This window comes from Grampus griseus (assembly GCF_964374135.1).
Source record: "Grampus griseus genome assembly, chromosome: 12".
Lineage (NCBI taxonomy): Eukaryota > Metazoa > Chordata > Mammalia > Artiodactyla > Delphinidae > Grampus > Grampus griseus.
In genome coordinates this window covers 852833-869737 of record NC_139006.1, presented here as the reverse complement: position 1 = coordinate 869737, position 16905 = coordinate 852833, and the positions used below count along the sequence as shown (strand labels likewise).

General features: G+C 56.0%; 1 protein-coding gene across 1 annotated transcript in view; it reads left to right on the top strand.

Annotated features, from left to right (window-relative positions):
- Positions 1–16905, top strand: part of EP400 (E1A binding protein p400) — a 110376-nt gene that overhangs the window by 83558 nt on the left and 9913 nt on the right. The window contains exons 34-48 of the mRNA XM_082667747.1: positions 93–176; positions 500–631; positions 838–882; positions 989–1142; positions 1261–1502; positions 1601–1774; positions 2978–3114; positions 3234–3290; positions 6068–6146; positions 6255–6512; positions 7556–7601; positions 7682–7791; positions 13778–13985; positions 14095–14255; positions 15829–16047. Coding sequence (XP_082523873.1) covers positions 93–176; positions 500–631; positions 838–882; positions 989–1142; positions 1261–1502; positions 1601–1774; positions 2978–3114; positions 3234–3290; positions 6068–6146; positions 6255–6512; positions 7556–7601; positions 7682–7791; positions 13778–13985; positions 14095–14255; positions 15829–16047 — 2106 coding nt within the window. The remainder of the gene's footprint in view (positions 1–92; positions 177–499; positions 632–837; positions 883–988; positions 1143–1260; positions 1503–1600; positions 1775–2977; positions 3115–3233; positions 3291–6067; positions 6147–6254; positions 6513–7555; positions 7602–7681; positions 7792–13777; positions 13986–14094; positions 14256–15828; positions 16048–16905) is intronic.

Sequence of the window (16905 nt, the reverse complement as noted above, 5' to 3'; positions counted from 1 at the left end):
TTTTGATTCAAGTGTTGGTGGGGGGTCATAAGAGGAACTAAGTCCTTGTGAACTTGCTGTTAACCGTATTCAAAAAATACATCTTGAAACAGCTCACACCAATTGAAAAGTATGCTTTGAATTACCTGGAATTATTCCATACTTCCACTGATCAAGAAAAGGAGAGAAATAGCGAGGTAAGAGAATGAACTTCTGACCATCTTAACACGTGAGAATCTCAGATTCTTCAGGGTTAAACTGGGTTGGAACTAAGTGTGACTTGCCTAGAATTAAAGGAATAAACCCAGACCCACCTGTGTACAAACTGATCGGAAGGGAGAAGCCTCAGGAACCTGCAGGTGCAGTTTTCCTCGGTTCTGAAGCAGCTTGGGGCTCCAAAGAGGGTCATGTATTGGGAACAAAGAGAAGGGCCCGGGCCGGGAGCACAGGGGCGGGGCAGGGCAGGGCTGGGGGGCGCAGGGGGCGTGGGCGGCAATGGGAACGACCGCTGTCTCTCCAGGGCGCCGTGCTGGCCGCCGTGGGCGAGTGGGAGGCCCGGCACGCGCGGGCACTGCGGGAGCGCGAGGCCCGGGCACGGCGCGAGCCCGAGCAGCAGCTGCTCACCTACACCCGGGAGGACGCCTGCCGCGCGGTACGTGTGCCCGAGGGCTCCCCTTACCCGCGCGGGCGTGCCCCGCCGCGCTGCCCGCCGGCCGGGGCGCAGACGCACCGCGGGGCTTCTCGACAGCCACGCTGCGAGCTTGTTTCCAAGACTTGACCGGCGTGAAGGTGGATGCTGGGTGGCTGCAGCTTGAAGCCAGGGCTGGGTGGACCTGAAAAGCTCCCCTTCTCCTGTAGGAGTTCGTGTATGAGGGCGCCGACGGGCAGACGGAGGTCATGCCGGTGAGTGCCCGCCTCCCCGTGTCCCTGGGCTCACCTCCCGCCTCCCGCCCTGTCGGGCGGCTGCTCCTGGGGCCACACGGCTCAGGGCTCTCCCTTCCACACGCAGCTTTGGACGCCACCCACGCCCCCCCAGGACGACAACGACATCTACATCGACTCAGTCATGTGTCTCATGTACGAAACCACTCCCATCCCGGAGTCCAAGCTGCCGCCCGTGTACGTGAGGAAGGAGCGCCGGAGACACAAGACGGACCCGTCAGGTGGGTTCCCGTGGCGGGAGAGGGTTCGGCGCTCCCGGTGGCCTCGGTAATCCTCCTCCGCGGCCCTGCTGCCCCCCTTCCCCGCCGACCTGCTGGCTGAAGCAGCCTGTCCGTGCAGCCGCGGGCAGGAAGAAGAAGCAGCGTCACGGGGAGGCCGTGGTGCCCCCGCGGTCGCTGTTCGACCGCGCGACGCCCGGCATGTTGAAGATCCGCCGAGAGGGGAAGGAGCAGAAGAAGAACATCCTGTTGAAGCAGCAGACGCAGTTCGCCAAGCCTCTGCCCACCTTTGCCAAACCAGCCGCCGAGTCTGGCCCCGACAACCCGGAGTGGCTCATCAGCGAGGACTGGGCGCTGCTGCAGGTGAGGCCGGCCGCGTCCTCAGGGCCCTTCGGAGGGCGGGGAAGCCGCTGACGCGCGCGCAGCACCTTGACCCGCGGCGCCTGACCTTGGTCCTCCAGGCCGTGAAGCAGCTGCTCGAGCTGCCGCTCAACCTCACAGTCGTGTCCCCGGCCCACACGCCCAACTGGGACCTCGTCAGCGACGTCGTGAACTCCTGCAGCCGCATCTACCGCTCCTCCAAGCAGTGCCGGAACCGCTACGAGAACGTGCTCATCCCAAGGGAAGAGGGGAAGGTGAGGCCCCCTTCCTGCGGGGCACGCGGCTCGGCGAGGGGGAGGGAGGGGCATGGGTGCTGGGCGTGGCCCTGAGCTGGGGCAGACACAGTCCCAGTCCCCGTTCCCGCCGGCCGGAGTCCCTGCGCCGAGATCTTGCCCGACAGAGAGCAGCCGCGCTGCTGCGTCATTTGGAAGATTCTGTGTGCTGCCTGTGGCCCAGCGCCGTCCTAGCGCTTCGTCCCCCCTCCCGGGTTGGGTGTGTAGACGGGCATGGCTCTGTGCTGTTAGCTTCATCGAAGGAGGGCCCGTCGGTGCCTCCCGCTTCGTGCATCACTGTGCTTTCCCGGGGCCTTGGCCACTGCAGCGGCTTGACAGGCGCTAGACGCTCTGGTCCCAGCCGCGGGCATCAGAGACTCTGAGTGCAGAACAGCCGAGTACGTGGTGTCTGTCATCAGGAGGCCACCTGTGGCCCCTCGAGTCCGCCTGGCTGCTGAGGAGGTCTCCAGGGCGCTGCCTTTTCTTGTCTCCCTTGAGCTGCATTTGTCTCTTTCCATTTCTCCATCTGCTCTGTCCCCGCCTTGCTGCCTCTCAGCTCCTCGCCTGTCCTCAGGAGGGTGTCTGTGGCCTCCATGCAGAAAGCCTCGGCACGCGGCGTCGGGCTGGCGTGTGCCTGTGGCCGGCGCCCAGTCATAGAGCGGGAGCGATGACCGCGTCTCCCGCCTGGGACGGGCCAGGGCATGCGTGGCAGCGGCAGACATCCTGGGCTTTGATGAAGTTTGCTCCTGGGTTCCTAATTCATGGAAGTTACTTATTTTGTTTCTATAAGCACGCTTTAACGAATCTTGGTTTCCATTTTTCTAAAAACAGTTGTCTCCAAACTGGGGGACAGCCGCCGCTTGGTGCCCCGGGGCCGACCAGGGTGAAGGCGCGCTGGCTGCGGGCCGCTGTCTGTGTCAGCCTGGCCACTCGGCCTCACTGCTGTCTGCCGAGCTGGCGGCGGGACGGGCGGGAAGGCGTAGCCCAGGCCGGGGAGTGTGTTTGTGGTCGGTGGACGACGGCCACCATGTCGTTGCTGATCCATCTGTGTTGAGTCTCAGAGAGAAGGGTGGGAAGAAGGGACTCATTGTTTAAGCCGGGGATTGCACGTTAGACCTCCCAGTCAGGGGCCCTGTTCGCAGGGTCGGCGTCTGACCCTGCTGTGTCCGCCCCACCCTGTTTCAGAGTAAGAACAACCGTCCTCTGCGCACGGGCCAGATGTACGCTCAGGACGAGAACGCCACGCACACCCAGCTGTACACGAGCCACTTTGACCTGATGAAGATGACGGCGGGCAAGAGGAGCCCCCCCATCAAGCCTCTGTACGCGCCCGCGCCCCTGCGCCGGCTCCGTGGGGTCGGGGCTCCGTGTGTCCTTGGCCTTCCCTTCCTTCTTCAGTGCATTGTCCTCTCTTCAGTAATCCTCTCTCTGTGTGTTACAGGCTTGGCATGAATCCCTTTCAGAAAAACCCCAAGCACGCTTCCGTGTTGGCAGAAAGGTATTTCTGTATGTGTGACACAGTTTTCATCGTTTGAAGTGATTTCATTTTAATGTTTTCTTAAACCCTACAAGTTCAGTGAATTGTTGTGCGAATGGCGTGTCCAGGCATCAGCTGGGGGTGGTGTCGAGGTGAGGCGGGCCGGGCACACTCGTGTCCCCGTTCACGTGATGGGGTGTCCTGCCTGCAGTCTGACAGTGTCACAGCGGCTGTGCCACCTCTCAGCTGGCATACGTCTGCTTGGCCCTGCCCTAGAAATGTACCCAGTTGACCGGGGTTGGGGGTGGGGGTGAGTGTTCTTTTTATTTATTTATTTATAGCTCCGTTGGATATTTGTTGCTGCGCGTGGGCTTTCTCTAGCTGCGGTGCGTGGGCTTCTCGTTGCGGTGGTTTCTCTTGTTGTGGAGCACGGGCTCTAGGCGCATGGGCTTCTGTAGTTGCAACATGCAGGCTCAGCAGTTGTGGCTCGCGGGCTCTAGAGCACAGGTTCAGCAGTTGTGGCGCACGGGCTTAGTTGCTCCACGGCATGTGGGATCTTCCCGGACCAGGGCTCGAACCCGTGTCCCCTGCGTTGGCAGGCGGATTCTCAACCACTGCGCCACCAGGGAAGACCTGGGGTGAGTGTTCTTGCCTTGAAATTTTGCAAAGGAAGAAAAATGACTGGGTAGATGGGTAGAGAGATGGGTAGGTGTGAGAGAGCGGACAGAGGGAAAGAGAACTGTACGGTCTGAGTTGCTCGGCACGTGGGCGTTTGCTATAAAATCCCTGCAACTTCCTGCATGTTTGCCTCTTTCTAATAAAATATCGGGAAAAAACACATGTTCAGACGGAGCCCAGTTGCTCCTCTGGCTCAAGCCTTCCTCGTCACCAGGTAGGTTTTGCAGATACCACCTGACACGGGCCTGTGCCTGCTGAGGGCCCCCCGGCCACACCAAGGACCAAGGCCTGCGCTGCCCTCCCGCTCCGTGCACCCCAGCCTCCACAGCCTGCTCCTCCGCCTGGCGGCTGGCTCGGCCTTGCGGGTCGCTCCATCTGGGACCATCTGTCTGGACCCGTCGGCCCCCTGCCAGGCCCTCCCTCACACGTCATCTTCTCCTCGTTGGTACTCGCGCCCCAGCCCCTCTCTGTGTTTCTTCCTGGAGTGGATCGTCTTTGCGTTTTTACTTGACTCCTTCAGCATCTCGCATGAGCTCCGTGGACGTAGGGGTTCTAGAGGCTAGAGGCGCAGAGCACATGTTCCGTATGTGTGTATTGATCGAATTGATGATGATTTCATTAATTGGTTTTCTTAACAAGAAAAACAGGCCGGGCCCGGGTTCAGCAGTGAACGAGGCGGGCCCAGTCCTGCCCTCCTGTTTCTCTCGCACAAGACACAGACTCTGAGTAATCCTTACGGAGGGCGAGGATTCATCCTGAAGGGGAACAGAACCTAGCCTGGCTGAGCTGGGGAGAAGGGACACTTGTTCCTCTGAGTGAGGGCCGGCGGGTGGGAAGGCACGGAGGGCAGGGTGGGCGAATAGAAGGCTGGCCTGCAGGATGCGAGGGAGGAGGTCTGGGGATGGTGCCCCCGCGGCGGGGAGCAGGGCAGTGCACGGGTGGCCCGCAGTTTGGGCGGAAGCAGGGGTGGCGTGAGGCCGATCGGAGTGAGCTGGAGGGCGGCTGCACGGTGAACGCAGACCTGGAGGGCGTCTCGGTGGCTCAGTTTTGTTTTTGTGTGTCTGGCGCCGGTGGGAGAGGTTGGCGGACAGGATGAGGGTGGAGCCGGGCTGGCCTTGGCCACGTGCAGGCCAGGTGCGCCGAGGGGTTGTCTCTAGGTAGTGGCCAGGGTCAGGGTCTGTAAGCAGTGGGAGGCCAGGCCGTGTGTCCCGGGAGGGAGCTGGATGTGGAGCAGGGACCGCTGCGGCGGCTGGACCGTCGCCACGCCCAGCGGTTGAATTCCCCCCAGTGGTGGAGGCCTGGGGCAGGCGGAGTGGGGAGTGCGCTGAGGCTGTGGCTTTACCACCAGGCGTGATGGAGAGACACGGGGTGAGGGGGGCCAGCATGCGAATATGGGGGCGGCAGGGTGGGTTGCAGGAGTTCCTCGAGGGGTCGGGGGACTGAGTGGACTGACGTGGGTGAGGTCAGAGAATGGGAGAGGATGCACTGCGTGAGCTAGGGCACATGACGCGGGAGGGCTGGTGTCCAGAGGGGCCAGACAGGCGCAGCAGCGGCACCTGCGCCGCCCCGAAATGCAGAGGCGGCACACGAGGGCAGAGCCAGCCTCCCTGCGGCAGGACTCAAGGCTGGTAGGTGACCGTCAGCCCAGGAGCCCCTGGAAGCAAGGGTTCTGTGAGAGGCTGCGGAGGGCTGTGGGCCGCTCACGGCACTGGGCGGGTGGCCGGCTGCTCTCCGCGGGGCGAGGGCTGGCGCTCAGTGCAGGCGGGGGCAGGCCTGGCTTTGGGGGCGGGGACGTTGGTTTGCAGTGAGGGGCACGGCGCCGAGGGGCTTTATTGCCCCACGTGTTCGGGGACACGTGGTATCCAGGCGCCGTGCCGAGTGCCGCTGCTGCAGGGGACCGGGCCCGGGCCCACCTCTGGCAGGTGGTCCTTGTTGCGAGGGAGTGGGAGCCACCGTTGTCTGGGGCAGACTGGCAGCCTCTCCTGTCCAGGGCCGAGCCGCTCGGGCCCCGGCCTTGGCGTCCCGGCCCTCGGCGTCGTGGGAAGTAAGGACTTTGGATTTCTAGCGCATTTGTCTACTTAGAACTCACAGTTTATTTCGCGTTTTTCCCTTGTCTTTAGTGGAATCAACTACGACAAACCCCTGCCTCCTATTCAGGTCGCATCCCTCCGGGCGGAGCGCATCGCCAAGGAAAAAAAGGTGTGTGTGGTACGGCGGGGCGGCGGGAGGGCCACGAGAGGGGGCCACGGGTCCCCCCCACCCCCGGGCCAGCTCCTCCACACGGCTCCATTCCCTCTTGCCCCGTAGGCGCTGGCCGACCAGCAGAAGGCGCAGCAGCCGCCTGTGGCACAGCCGCCGCCACCACCGCCGCCGCCGCAGCCGCAGCCACCGCCACCGCAGCAGCCGCCCCCACCGCTGCCCCAGCCCCCGTCCGCCGGCAGCCAGCAGCCTGCGGGGCCGCCTGCCGTCCAGCCCCAGGCCCAGGCGCAGCCCCCGGCACAGCCCACGCCGCCCCCACCGAAGGCGCCCCCTGCGATCACGACGGTGGGCAGCGCTGCAGTGCTGGTGAGAAGGCACACAGAGTGGTCAGCTCCAGCGCGCCCCTGTCCAGGGTCCTGTGGCTTCCAGCCCGCGGACCTTCCTCCCAGAGGAAGTAGGAGGCCAGCCCAGTCTCCCCCGGTCTCCCCCTCAAGGAAGCGCATGCCTCACCCCGTCTCTCCGGTGCTGGGTCCGCTCCGCCCTCTGGGCTGGGTTAACTGGGCAGCGAGGTGGGAGACGAGGCCGTTCTTCTAGGTGGAGGTGAGCGGGAGGTGTGGAATTAGGGTTTCGTGAAGCGTGAAGAGGTCGCCCTCTCTTGTCCCTACAGACTCGAAGAGCAGGTACTGTTAGTGCAGACTTCCCTCTCCCCACCCTGCCCCACTCCCCCCAGAGCTGTGCACACGCGTGTGCATCTTCAGTGACCGTGAGAGGGAGGTGGTGAAGTGCATGAGGAGAGAAAGGCAACGGGTCGATCTTACGCACCCTGCGCTGTCGCCGCTGTGCCCTGCCGCGCTCCCTCTCTGTGTGCGCCTGGTGACACGTTAGAGTCCCACGTGGGGAAGCGCTGCTGCCCGGCGCGGGACGGTCTTGTTGTACGGGGTCATTTCCCCCCCGTGTTCTTTGTTACATTTGCCGCAGTGGCGTTCGATGTGCACTTGGCAGCTCCGTCCTCCGTTGTTCAGAAAACTAAGCACCTGCCTGGTGTGAGGGCTGCTCCCTGCCCAGGAGAACAGTGGTGGGTGGTCAGGAAGAGACCTTCTGCAGGGCTGACCCCTGGGCTGTGGCCAAGTGACATTAGTCAGTCAGAAAAGAATGGAAAACAGCCAGCACAGGGGCCCTGAACTTGGCAGACGTGGGGCTCAGAAGGGTCAGTGTGGCCGGAGCCTGGTGACCGAGGGACAGACTCAGCACGGTGGGAGGAGGTGGGGGGAGGGGGCTGAAGTCAGCCATGCGGGCCGAGTAACCGTGACCAAGGGTTTGGGTTTGATCCTGATGAGGGGGAAGGCTTTGGAGTGTTTACGCAGGGCAGAGCTTGACCTGAAATTCAAATGGTTTTCTTTTTTCAGCAGGCAGGAGCCATCAAGACATCCGTCACAGGGACAAGCATGCCCGCGGGTAAGAAGTCTCACGGGCGAGGTGCCGCGATTGGAGGTGAGTTCTTTCCTGCTCTCCTACCTCGTGTCCTCTCCCCGCAGGCACAGTGAGCGGAAATGTGATCGTGAACACCATCGCCGGCGTCCCCGCTGCCACCTTCCAGTCCATTAACAAGCGCCTCGCTTCACCCGTGGCACCTGGAGCCTTGACTGTGAGTTGTCCCTGATCCTGGGTGCTTTTGGTGGCATGCATGACCCAGGACGCTGCAGTAGCTGTTGCCTTCTTAAAAAAAATTCTATTCCATTGGTACAGAAAGTCCTGATCTAGTTTGCGTTTCATAAAATACTGAGGACATTGAGGGGTGCAGAGGATGGTTTCCACGTGTGCTTTCTGGGAGAGAGTGTGTTGAAATCCCCCACCGTGGTTCCAGGAGGAGGGAGGGGGTGCAAGGGCACGTCTCCAACTCCACGGACAGGGTGCCCACATGCCGTAGCGGCAGGTTTGCCCGTGTGTGTGGACATGGCGCTGTTGCACAACGGGGCACAAGGCGGGGCAGTGTGTTTATGGGTGTCTAGGCCCATGCGTGGGAAGCAGGAAGGGGCCAGATGTGGGCAGAGGGAGAGACGCAGAGCCACAAGACCTCTGAGCATGTAACCAGAAGGAGACAGGGCGCTCACCTGGACGCACCTGCCGTCTGTGGTGTCACCGTAGAAAACAAAAATAAATGACGGAAATAAAGGAGTTTACATTTACATCCTGAGTTGCAGTTTAGTCACAGATCTAAAGACAACATGTGCCCTGAGTGAGAAGCTGCTTCAAAGTCAGCAGTGCTTTGGCAAATAGAGTGATGTCCCTGTTGGGTTCTGAGGAATGTGTTTCCTATGAAGGTGGTGTTGGTAGTGAACTAGACAGTGTGGTGTTGGGAAAAGGATGGACACATAGATCCATGGAGTAGGATAGAGAGTCCAGAAATAGACCCACATGTACATAGTTGATTAATTTTTACTAAGAGTGCCGGGCGGGACTCTTAGTGCAGGGAGGGACTTCCTTGGTGGTGCAGTGGTTAAGAATCCGCCTGCCAATGCAGGGGACACTGGTTCAAGCCCTGGTCCGGAAAGATCCCACATGCCGCAGAGCAACTAAGCCCGTGCGCCACAACTACTGAGCCTGTGCTCTAGAGCCCGTGAGCCACAACTACTGAGCCCACGTGCCACAGCTACTGAGCCTGCGCCCCTAGAGCCCGTGCTCCCCAACAAGAGAAGCCACCGCAATGAGAAGCCTGCGCACCGCAACGAAGAGTAGTAGTCCCCGCTCACCGCAACTAGAGAAAGCCCGCACGCAGCAACGAAGACCCAACGCAGCCATTAATTAATTAATTAATTAAAAATAGAGAAGAGAACCCTTTAAAAAAAAAGAGGGGCTTCCCTGGTGGCGCAGTGGTTAAGAATCTGCCTGCCAATGCAGGGGACACAGGTTTGAGCCCTGGTCCGGGAAGATCCCACGTGCCGCGGAGCAACTAAGCCCGTGCACCACAATTACCGAGCCAGCTCTCTAGAGCCCGTGAGCCACAACTACTGAAGCCCGCACGCCTAGAGCCCATGCTCCGCAAGAGAAGCCACCGCAATAAGAGGCCTGCGCACCGCGACTAGAGAAAGCCCGCGCACAGCAGTGAAGACCTAACGCAGCCAGAAATAAATAAAATTTTAAAAGAAAAAAAAGAGTGCCGAGGGATTTCAGTGGAGAAAGGGCAGTCTTTTCAACAAATGGTGCTGGAGGAACTGGGGAAACGTTCAAAGCCGAATGAACTTTGAACTGTTACTAATACTGTATATGAAAAGTCACTCAAAGTGGATCATGGGCCCAGATGTAAAACCCAAAACTATAAAATTTCTAGAAAAAAACATAGAACATCTTTGCTTGGTTTTAGGCAAAGATTTCCTAGGATCCCAAAAGCCTACAAATTATGAAAAAAAATAAATGAGGCTTCATCAAATCAAGAACTTCTGTTCTTTGGAAGATACTGTTAATAAAATGAAAAGCAAGGCATGGAAAATATTTGAAGAACATATCTGGTAAAAGACTGGTACTTAGATTATACAGAGATTTTTTCAATCAATAATAAGAAAACAAACAACTTTTAAAAGTGGACAAAAAATTTTTTTTTAATGGACAAAAGATTTGAGCAGTTACTTCACCATGGAAGATACATATGGAGATATATATATATATATATATATATACACACACACACCATATGGATAGCAAATAAATAGGAAAAGATGTTCAACATTGTTAGTCATTAGGGAGATGTAAATTAAAGCTACAGTGATCTGCTACTGCTACACATCTCTGAGAATGGCTTTAAGAAAAGAAAAACCTGGCAGTATCAAATGCTGGTGAGGATGCAGAGCAGCTGGAATCCTCATTGCTGATGGGAATGCAGAACCTTAGCAGTCAGTCTGGAAGACAGTTTATTTCTTACAAAATTAAACGTACACCTACTCTCCAGCCTATCAGTTCCACTCCTAGGTTTTCTCCCAAGAGAAATGAAAACACGTCTGCACAAAAACACCTGAGCGTGAATGTGTTTAGTGGCTGTGTTCATAATTACGACGTAAGGGAACAGCCCAAATGTCCTTGAGCAGAAGGGAAGATGGTGCACCCGGCCCATCTGGCACTGCCCAGCGGGGCAGGAGACTGCTGGCACGTGCGGCTGCACGGCAGATCTCAGTGGCATTGTGCTGGCTGATAGGAGTTTTGAAAGCCTTCGTGTGTGTGTGATTCCATTTAAACCACATGGAAAAGGCAAGGCTTTACGGACGGAAAACAGAATATGTTCTGTATCTATCTGGTGGCTACTCGGCCTCATACATTTATAAAAATTCACAGAACTGTATTCCTGAAACAGGTGAATTTTACTGTACGTGAGTTACACCTCAGTAAATTGGGTTTAAAAAATTAGAATACTCTAAGCAGTAGAGTGACTATGAAAACAGTTTTTCTAGAATGTGACTGTGGATTATTTCATTCATTTTTCTTTCTACTTTGTAGTAAACCACTTTACACTCAGCCAGTTCACTGAATACAGAAGCTGTTAGTTAGCCTGTGGCATTAGGATCATTTCCTATGACCAGTGTCACTACTTCCGTGAGGGTGGCAAGCCCAGATCATTGCACTTGGTATTTTATTTTGAAAAGACCTATTTCTGTAGTCATATTTTTAAAAGATAAAGCAATTTATCCACAATGTATTTTTTGAACAGCTCTTAACAGGCAAGATTCTCTCCCTGGTGATGTGGGGCTAGAAGTAGGACTCAAACACACGGCTCGCTTTCATGGGGTTCTTACAGTCAATCCTGTGGCCGCACCTAAAAGAGGTACAGGTAACAGGGAGGTTTTCTGGAGAAGGGAGCATTGGGCTTCCACAGAATAGGAAGATGTCATCCACCAAAATGGCTCTTTGGAAGGCAGGGCAAGTCGTACAAGCAAAGGTTCAGTGGTGGGAAAGTGAATGGTGTATACTGGGCACAGCAAGCGGTTCTGTTTGGACGGAGCACAAGATGCATTAGCAGAGCAGCGGTGGTTCCCACAACCTCTCACAGGTTCTTGAGCGGCTGCGCGTGCTTGGTCTTGTGTGACGGTGAGCCTGGGCTGTCATGGTGTTTGGATTTCAGGCTGAAGAATGTGGGTTCCATTCACCAGGCGATGGGGAGCCCTTGAAAATGTTTGAGCAGAGGTGTGTTTTAGGGAAATTCATGTGATGTTTTATGTGTAGAGTAGATCATTGCAGAAAAGGTTAGAGAGGAAGCTATTTCAGTAGTGCGGGAAAGGACTTCTGTTTCTGGTGATAAGGTGAGTTGAGTTATTTATACCACTCTCCTAATGAAAAGAACTGAAATTATTGGATAAAATTTTTAAGTATCCTCTTCAAAATTTCAAGGAGCTGACAAAAGAGTAAATAATTATTGGGCCAAAATCTAAGGGAAGAGGCAACCCAGAGAGATACACAGGGTGCCCTTGTGTCCGCCTTGGAGTACACTTCACCTTCTCAGACAGGGGGACGCCCCGTTCAAGCCCAAGGCTCGACTCACCCAGGTGGAGAGTCTAAAAGGAGGCATTGATGCCTTGAGACAGGCCCCCAAATGGCTAAGTCCTTAGGGCAGGGTGAACCGGAAGTAAAATCCATCATGCTGAGCAGAGGGTGGGGCGGGGGCTCTTCCTGTGGAGCTCTAGCCCCAAGTCAGCTGTCAGTTTGCAGCTCACGTTGATGGCTCCCCAGAAGGGCTCCCAAAGCCCCTCAAATCATGTGACGTAGACCTGGATGAGCAGTGTTCCTGGGTAAGTGGCCAGAATCGAATGCAGATTCTCTGGAGGAATGTGCCTTCAACCTGGACTTCTTAGAATGTCCACAGTGATTTCCAGGTATAATGAGCCGCATATAATAGAAGATAACCAAACACACGGAAAGAAGGCACCATGAGTGAGAACCAACAGAAGCAACAGACACTGGGCAGATCCTTAAAGACTTGAGATGGTGGGGGTTAGCAGGCATAGATGATAAAACGGTTATACTTTCTATTTTAAAGAAATAAAAGAGAAGCTTGCGAATGTCTGTAAAAACCAGGAAACTATACTTAAAAGAATATAGAGAACTTTAAGAAATGAAAAGTATGGTTACCAGTATTGGAAAATAAATGTCTTATAATCGGGCTTAATATCACTTTCCACACAGCTGAAGAGAGAGTTAGTGAACTGGAAGATAAATCAGAAGAAGTTATCCCGAATGCAGCACAGGGAGACAGCAGATGGAAGTACGGAAGAGAATTTAAAGCCACGGAAGATTGAGTGAGAGGATGTAATCAGAGGTTAATCAGAGTTCCAGACAGAGAGAAAGTTGAGCAGAGATAGTATGTGAAGATGTAAGAGTTTCCCAGAACTGATTGATGACACTGATCCGTATACCTTGGTCAGGGATGATGAAAGGGACTCCACGCTTACATAATGCCAACGACAAGGAGGTCTTCAAAGCAGCCTGAAAAAGTCAGGTTGCCTTCAGAGGTACAGCTGCTTACTTCTCAACGGTGGTAATGAAGCCAGGAACCAGCTCCTGGAATGGAATGGCGTCTTCATTGTAGTCGGAGAGTATAACTGCCAGCCCTGAAAATACCTTGAAGAACAACCATTTCCAAACAAAGCCTAAGAGAATTCCCTATAGATCTCGCCTACATGAACTAATTGAGGTGCAAACGGACTTTGCGAACAGCAGTAACTTACTGTAGGGTCAACAAAGGCAGACGTGACATACACAATGCAATGACGTGAGCAGGGCTAGGGATGTTGAAACATTCCAGAATCCCTTTATTGTTCAGGAAAAGTGTGAAATTATGGATTAGACTTTTGTAAGTTCTTGATACAATTTTTAGACAAGCCACCAGAAGAATAAGAATAGAGTATAACTTCCAAGCTTTGGGAGGGGAAAGTGGGATGAGAAGAAAGTAATGTGCAGGAAGGCAAGAAAGATGATTAAAAGAAATACGGAACAGGTGAGTTGAATAGAAAGCACAGAATAAGATACTGGATTTGGATTCAAATAGGTAATGAAGTGTAAGATTAGGGACAAACTAAACAGGAAAACATAATGACCGTCTGCACCAAGGGGGCCAGCAGGGGCCAGCGCCACATTTCAGGGTGCTTTCAGAGGCGGACTCGGTGGAGCTGGGCCCAGTCCGCTGAGGGGCTGCGGCGGCCGTGGCGCCAAGGGACGAGGACACAGCGAGGCCAAGTCGAGACGCCGCGCGGGTCCAGGGCTGCAGCCTCCGCAGCTGCCTGGGGATGGCCGTGGGGGGTTAGGGGCCTGTATGTTTCCGGGGGATGAACACGGGCATCTAGATGGTTCCTGGGACCAAAAGGTCTTTTGAGCGAGGACAGCGGGACGGGGACAGGCAGTGTTTTAGACTGGGGGCGGCAGCGTCGTGATCTTTCCTTCTGCGAGCGACCCATCCACGCTAGCCCTAGGCACAGGCTTTGAGTTCACAAGGGAAACAGTCTCTTAGCAATCTGTCAAAAGGCCAGAATCTGGAATGTGCTTCGTTTTCTAGGATTTAGCGTTTGATGCCCTTTTCTCTTCACCCGACGGCTATAAGGAGTCTTGAATGTTGTGCAGCAGCCTGACGCTTTTCTTCTCTTCGCCTTTTCCAGACCTCGGGAGGCTCTGCTCCTGCCCAGGTGGTCCACACCCAGCCTCGAGCAGTTGGGTCCCCCGCCACGGCCACGTCCGACATGGTGTCCCTGGCACCGACTCAGGGTGTTCGAGCGGTCACCTCAGTGACGGCCTCGGCTGTGGTCACTACCAGCCTGACCCCGGTGCAGACCCCGACCCGGTCTTTGGTGACTCAAGTGTCCCAAGGTAAAGGCAGGGTTGGTTTCCTGTGTGGCCTGTCCCGCTCTTCAGGCCCCTCAGGGCTCAGGCTTGCACACGTGTGCGGGGCCGCAGTCTCACCAGATGACCTCTTCAGCCACAGGGGTCCAGCTTCCGGGGAAAACCATCACTCCCGCGCACTTCCAGCTCCTGCGGCAGCAGCAACAGCAGCAGCAGGCCTCGCAGGTGCAGGTCCCGCAGATCCAGGGCCAGGCCCAGGCGCCGGCGCAGATCAAGGCGGTGGGCAAGTTGACTCCGGTGAGCGTCCTCTAGAAAACCGAACACACACACTGTGTGATGATGCCTTGGTGTGTCATGTGATTCAGAGTGTGTTTTGCACAGTCCGCCATCGTCTTTATGTGGGAAGTGTGTTTGTGTTGTCTTTAGAAATCACTTTGCACACAGGGCCGCTTCCATGATCACGCGACCAGCTTGTTCACAGCTCTCTGAGGCCTTAATCCCCATTTCCGGATGGATCTTCCCACTCGCTTGCTTGTGCTCTGTGCTCAGGCTCTGTGCTCTTTTCCCAACCTGAGAAAATGTCAGTGAAAAGTATTCCTCGACAGCTTTAAGAGACGAGGTGGTGGAGCTTGGCTTCCTGAGGAGTAGCTCGTGTGCGGTGTCGTTTCTCTCATGTGGGTGCTGATGCCCCTGAATCTTGCCAGTCTGTGCACGACCTGTGCTGTTACATAAGTAAGCACGTTCATTTTAAAAGGAAATGCTATATTCCTGCCACAAGTGGAAAAGCATTAGTACTCAACACAGAAAGTAACCAGAAAAACGTTCTGAAGATGGTACTTCAGAATTCCAGCTCGCTGTCGGGCCTGCCACAGTAAGTACCTGACCTCGGGCCTGCCCCTTGCGGGTGACAGAGGGGACGAGGGCGCTGGAGGGCGGTGAGGACGTGCGAGCACCAGCTGAGACTTCTTCGTCCCGGAGGCACCCGAATGTGCGCCAGGGAAACGAGGCGTTCCGTCCTCCATCACACCGGCCACAGCTCAGGGGCGCAAGGCCACACGTGGCTGAGCCCGCCACATTGGACAGCCCAGCTCCAGAACGTGTCCGTCACCGCCGAAGCTGGCGACCAGCAGACAGCGCTGAGTTAGGGTCCTCCCGCCCCACGGCCTTTCCTCCCCCCCCCCCAACGCTCCTCGCGCTCTAAGGCGGCGGGGACTTCAGTTGCCCCTGCTCCCCTCTTGCAGCTGCTCAGAGCCCCACGCACCGGCTCGCTTGCCTGGTCCTGTTACTCCCTTCCCTTCCCTCTCCTAAACCAGTGGCAAAGTCCTTTTCTTTTTCAGCACCTTGAACGAGATCGGAGGGTCGTGAATAACTCAATATAAATTTCCTTAAAACATTTTTATCCCCTAAAATATTTCCTGAGCTGTCTTTATCTTGATATTTTGACTTCTTTTAAAGACATGGGTTTATTTACCAATTAAACTTTCATTTGGAGACAGTTGGAGTACAAAATTTAGAGCTCGTGCTTACCTTACGGTACCTTGTAGAACTTCAAGAGCGACTACAATTTTAAGACTTAACGATTTGGGGTGGCACCACAGATTCGAATCGCCTTTGCTTGTAAGCGATAAGAACCCAGGAATTTTGCTGTGCATTTGCTAATCTGTGAGAATCACTGTTGCTAGTTTTCATCAGTGGTAAAGGGAACATTTAAAAAATGTTGGCAAGGCCTGGAGGATGGTTTGCATACTGCACGTCAGCAACTGTTTACTTCGACATTGAACGGGTAGTAGAACAGTAACTTAAAACCAAGATATATACGAAATGGAATGCAGTTGACGTTGATGAAAAGATTACTTTATCTGGGTTTTAGGAACACCTGATCAAAATGCAGAAGCAGAAACTGCAGCTGCCCCAGCAGGCGCCCCCAGCACAGGCCCCGCCGGGGCCCCCGCAGCCAACGGCACAAGTGCAGGTGCAGCCCCCGCAGCCCACGCAGCAGCAGAGCCCCCAGCTCACCACGGTCACGGCCCCGAGGCCCGGCGCCCTGCTCACGGGCACCACCGTGGCCAACCTCCAGGTGGCCCGGCTCGTAAGTTCCGGTCGATACGCTTGTTTTTCCAGAGCAGCGTCTTCTTACGTTTTAACTGAACCGTTGTTGCTCGCTCAGGCCCTTGCAGGTATTGTGGCGGAGTGACAAGTAAAGGCACGGTCGTTCCCCCAGGAACTTAAGTTCTCCTCGGAGAGGGTGAAACAGCACGTGGGAGACATTTACACAGTCACGCTTTCCAGAATGTCGGTGTCGCAGAGCTTATGGTGGCCTGAGAGGCTGGGGGTGGGGTGGGGAGCGAGCCCGACCACGGAGGGAGAGCAGGCTTTACGTGGGGGGGGGCGACGGGAGGGCGAGGTGTGGCCCCTGGAAGGTGTCCCGGTGCTGCTGGGGCAGAGGCCAGGCACGAGGCCCGTGTGGTCAGAGCAGAGGGGAGGTGGAGGGGCGAGTGAGGCCCCAGAGCCAGACTCGGGTCGCGGTGCTCTGCAGGCCCAGAGAGGCATCGAAGGTTTCTGAAGGAGGGGACGATGGTGTGGTGAAGGGGGTGTCTGGGAACGCCAGCTACATTCGGCACGTGTCGAGGGGGTGTCCTGGAGCCCAGATGCTGCACATCAGGCAGACCAGTGCCCAGCGCGGGCGGCTCCCTTTCTGGCACTGGCGACGGCTAGCATTAGGGCTCCTGCTCTGGGTCAGGTGCCGCCGTAGGCTCTCCGCCTGTCACCTGATTGGTGCTGAGGCAGGAGTGGGTGCTGTGATGCTAGCTCCATTTTGCAGGTGCAGAAACCAAGGCATACACCTTCAGAACTTACCCAGATCTTACAGCTTGTCACCCACAGCACAGCTGTGATCCGGGGCTCTGGGGGCCCAGGCTCTGCTTCCCGCGTGCTTCACTTCACTTTT